This window comes from Sphaeroforma arctica (genome assembly GCF_001186125.1).
Source record: "Sphaeroforma arctica JP610 unplaced genomic scaffold supercont1.3065, whole genome shotgun sequence".
Lineage (NCBI taxonomy): Eukaryota > Ichthyosporea > Ichthyophonida > Sphaeroforma > Sphaeroforma arctica.
The window spans coordinates 1-4137 of NW_014037493.1; the positions used below are offsets into that span (position 1 = coordinate 1).

The window sequence follows — 4137 nt, forward strand, 5'->3', positions numbered from 1 at the left end:
TGTGTGTGTGTGTGTGTGTGTGTGTGTGTGTGTGTGTGTCTATATATATATATTTATAAATATGAGTATAAACTGGTGTATATATATATATATGTATTATATTTCGTACAGGCGGAGAAAATTACCATATCTAACACTTGGTACCTTGGCAAATTCAAGTTGTGACGAACGCTGTCAAAGTTACTGATATGTACTACAGACATAGAATCATAAATACAAACAACAATACATCTTACCTAGGAATAGCAGAAAGTGCAGCCGAGTAGGGCGTCTGCGGAGAGTATCCAATCCCTGCGCTAGACTGGCTATGAGTTCGCCCATTGCATCCCTTACGGAGTGGCGGTTGACTTGAAGGAAACCAATGGCGCCGGTCTTAAGTATGCTATGCGTGTGCGTTGAATGGATGCCAACGCCTCGGCATTCGCTTTTATAGCAGGTTGATTGCGAAGATGGACATCAAATATCTTAAAACACTCAAACCAGTCGTATACTAGTACACGCACGTGTGTGTGTGTTGTGGCAAGCGATCAATTAAAAGGTGAACCGTACGTCAATGGCGTTTGGGCTGATTAGGTTGTGGCTGTGCTTATATTCAATATCATTCCCAGAGGGCCCGTTGAGTACCCTGATACGACGCGGTGCCTGATACATACATATTGTAAATACCGATTATAATCGATAGTATATAGTAGTAGGGATAAAAATTCTAATGGATCCGAGCAAGTGACATGATATCAACACAGCACATCGCGATAAACAAAATTCCCTGTATCATATTTCTATATTATATCAATTTCATTGGCCATAATGCATAATTCCAATAGAAACAGTCTACCGGAGATAAGATACATATATGTTATTTTCTATTGGATATTGTGACTCAGGCATAAAGTCAAAGTGAATAAAGTTTGATATCATTGGTTTATTCCATAGTGACAAGTAAATTTATGATTGTAAATGCTTCCCAAAAGTTCCCGGGACGGCGGAACGCTAAACCGTCAAAGTTTAATATCAAATGATGTGAGAATGAGGCCGGGTCAGTTTTCACGTTATAATCGAGCGACATAGCTTGTCAGCCAATAGTATGCTCGATTAAATTTTTTTTAAATTGATTTCGTATCCCACTTTTGAAAACTTCCAGACAAAATTTGTCGCTTGTAATAGTTAATTTCGTTATAGTTTTACATTATAGTCGGAATCTTTACGGAAACTTCAAAAATTACCAAGAAAATGTAAAATACTGTCGATATCCCCATCAATCTAATTGGATACACGAAGGCCCGCACAAAATGTTCGATTGGATGCAAGCATGTTTGCTACAAAGAAGCGGTTTAACGGTCGGGCGGTTACGATGCCTCTTTTGAATGCTGCTGTTAATAACAGTGTATATTTCTTGTATGCTTGTTAATTATGTAATAGACCTAGCTAAACGCAGCAATAGAATAGTACGTCTCTCTTCCGTGTGATATACTTTACTTCAAGTACATCTATATAAAAAATATGTCAACGTCTGTTTTGTAAGGTATGTACGATGCGCGAAAGCAGGGTACCATGCAGATCAAACCTGGGAATTGCGATCGTTGGCTGCCCCATTATAGGCCACTTTTAAACAGAAGTATGAGTCCTATGCCTGTGCACCCTGACTATTTACGATCCTCGTATTGTCAAAAACGATATGATGGCGCGCCTCCCTCAGTTATCAATCAACGTCAACCACGACCGTTCATCCAGCCTAATTCAAGGTTCGAAATGCCGGAAGTTACTATGTAGGTTTGATCACTAGATACTGAGCATATTGATACAGAGAATCGTAAAAATAGGATGACTCTTCCACCACACACAATTTGAATTCACACATTAGTACGCATAGTTCAAATATTCACATTCAAGATCCCCTTCAAGAAGATCACATTCAAGAAGATCACATTCAAGATCGCACTCAAGATCACATTCAAGATCACACTCAAGATCACATTCATGATCGCACTGAAGATCACATTCAAGATCATATTCAAGGTGTTGAATCAGAAGCAGGGGAAGTAGTGGGGGAACAAAGTGAAGAGGAAAGCGGAGATGATAAGGAAAGGCCACGACAGATGAATACAGAACAACGACACGATGACGATGGTTCTAACAAAGAACAGCCTTCATCCGAGCGTGGCAACTGTAAAAATAGCGGGTTCCTAATAATAGTTGCACAGTGAACGTTTATTATAAGCGTATTAACGTGTTGGCGTTTATACTTAGAATACTGGAATACGTTTAACGTATTGTACATGAACAAGAATTGAGATATTCAAAATTCTGAACATGTGATAGTACTTAGTAGAGTATGGGACTCTACTATGGACAACTAGGTGGTTTTCCAAATATAGATTGGTTTTTTCCACTGAAATTAGAATTGTACGTAATACAGGAATGATACAAATCTGACACCTGAAAATGACACTTTGAGAATCTCTAATTAACGGGAGTACCATGAGAGAAAGTCTCAGGCATGAAATGGTTGTTGGTACAAACCTATGGTATAATTCGATAATAATCTCAGAGCAAGATAATCCACTGAGAAAAGGACGGGATCGGAGTTGTTAGAATTTAGGACAACATGGATTTGATTCCTCTTAGCCAGCCAACTAGATGTGCCCGACTATGCCTCAAATGGGATGGAGAGCTAGGTACCAAGTGATGGGGTTTAGGTGCAGATGTATACTGCATCAGCTTGGTGCTTTTTTTTATTTTTTCTTTTTCTTAAGTTGGACTTAGAGATATTTTATTGGTTAGTTTAAGTAGATAATTGTTTCGAGGCGTGAAATGTAAAATAGGCGTCCAATGAAATGATATCTAGTCTTAGTAACTAAAATATAAATAAATCTAGACCGAAGTAGGGAGTGATTAGAGCGGAGCATATAGACAATAGTCTCAGTCTAAAATCCCCTAATCATTTGCTCACTACCAAGGGCTGAAGCTAAACTTATTTTTAACATTTTGAATTTTAACGTTTTCACGTATTGTCTTATTAACGTAAACGTCTTGCTATCGTATAGTCAGCCTAGAGGTGACCGACTTTTACACAACGAAGATCATTCTAATAAAGAAGAGCCATCCGAGCGTGGCGACGACAATTGTGAAGAAGAAACGTCGGCCGACCCCGGATCTAGAAGACAGTGAAGAACTGTTTACGACGACACCAGTTAGAAAGTCGCCCTGCGAATATCAGCTTTAAAAGCAGAATATCTTAGGAGGCGCAAGATAGAAGATAGGTCTACAAGACACGGGCTGATTATATCAACGGAGTTTGAAAACGGTATGCAAACCCCATCGCAGTTCATCTCGTCGTTTGATTGAGGAGACAAGAACTCACCAACTACCGCATCAAAGCAGACTTTAGTGACTGTACTGCTCCTCAACGATAATGCTCGAGAAGAGATGGAATGATTTCCGCACTGGCCATATATTCCTTTAGAATATGATGGCAAAACACTGAAAGACAAGGCGTCAAGTAACAACAAAACAGCCGTGAAGGTAGCCAAAGAGAACAGTAAAGCCGGAGCCAAGCGAACACCAAGTGTTGTCTGCAGGATAGTGTGCATTATGACCGATGACCTTCATAAAGATGGTGTAGTAGGTACACAGAGCTTGCAAGGGGGGCGGGGAAGACTCGACAACGGCCAGATTCGTCACCGTGACCCTTGGTGGATCAGATTTGCCAAAGACTTCGCTGACAAGGATTACTGTGTAAACAAAAAGACGTCGAAGCAGCGTTAGCAAATATCAATACCAGCGCAACAGCCACCAAAAAGAGATATCCATGGTTACCAAATCTATCAGCATGGGAGGCAGATGTGGTGACAATAGAAGAGATGGATGATCCGTATAAACGCCCCGCCAAGTATGTTGATCAGATAAGAAATGCAGATCCGTTGGACATGACCCTGGTGTACACCATCAAGGCAGCTGCTAAAGAGAGCTCGGATGATTGGAAGGACGAGATAGGTAAAAAGCTATACAAACTGTGGCAAGGGTTGAAATCCGAGTTTTCGAGCTTCTATATGAGACAGTCAAAAAGTGGATGTGTAGAAATACGGCCTCCGGTCAGTTTAAAATATCAAGATCAATTGAGATAATACATTGGTTTTT

At 40.1% G+C, this 4137-nt stretch overlaps 1 protein-coding gene across 1 annotated transcript; it reads left to right on the forward strand.

Annotated features, from left to right (window-relative positions):
• Window positions 1–1890: 1890 nt before the first annotated feature.
• SARC_13250 (hypothetical protein) lies at window positions 1891–2043 on the forward strand (the record flags this gene model as incomplete). The annotated part of the gene is made up of 1 exon (XM_014292623.1): window positions 1891–2043. A coding segment is annotated over one exon (153 nt), but the record flags the coding sequence as incomplete, so codon positions are not given.
• Window positions 2044–4137: the final 2094 nt, after the last annotated feature.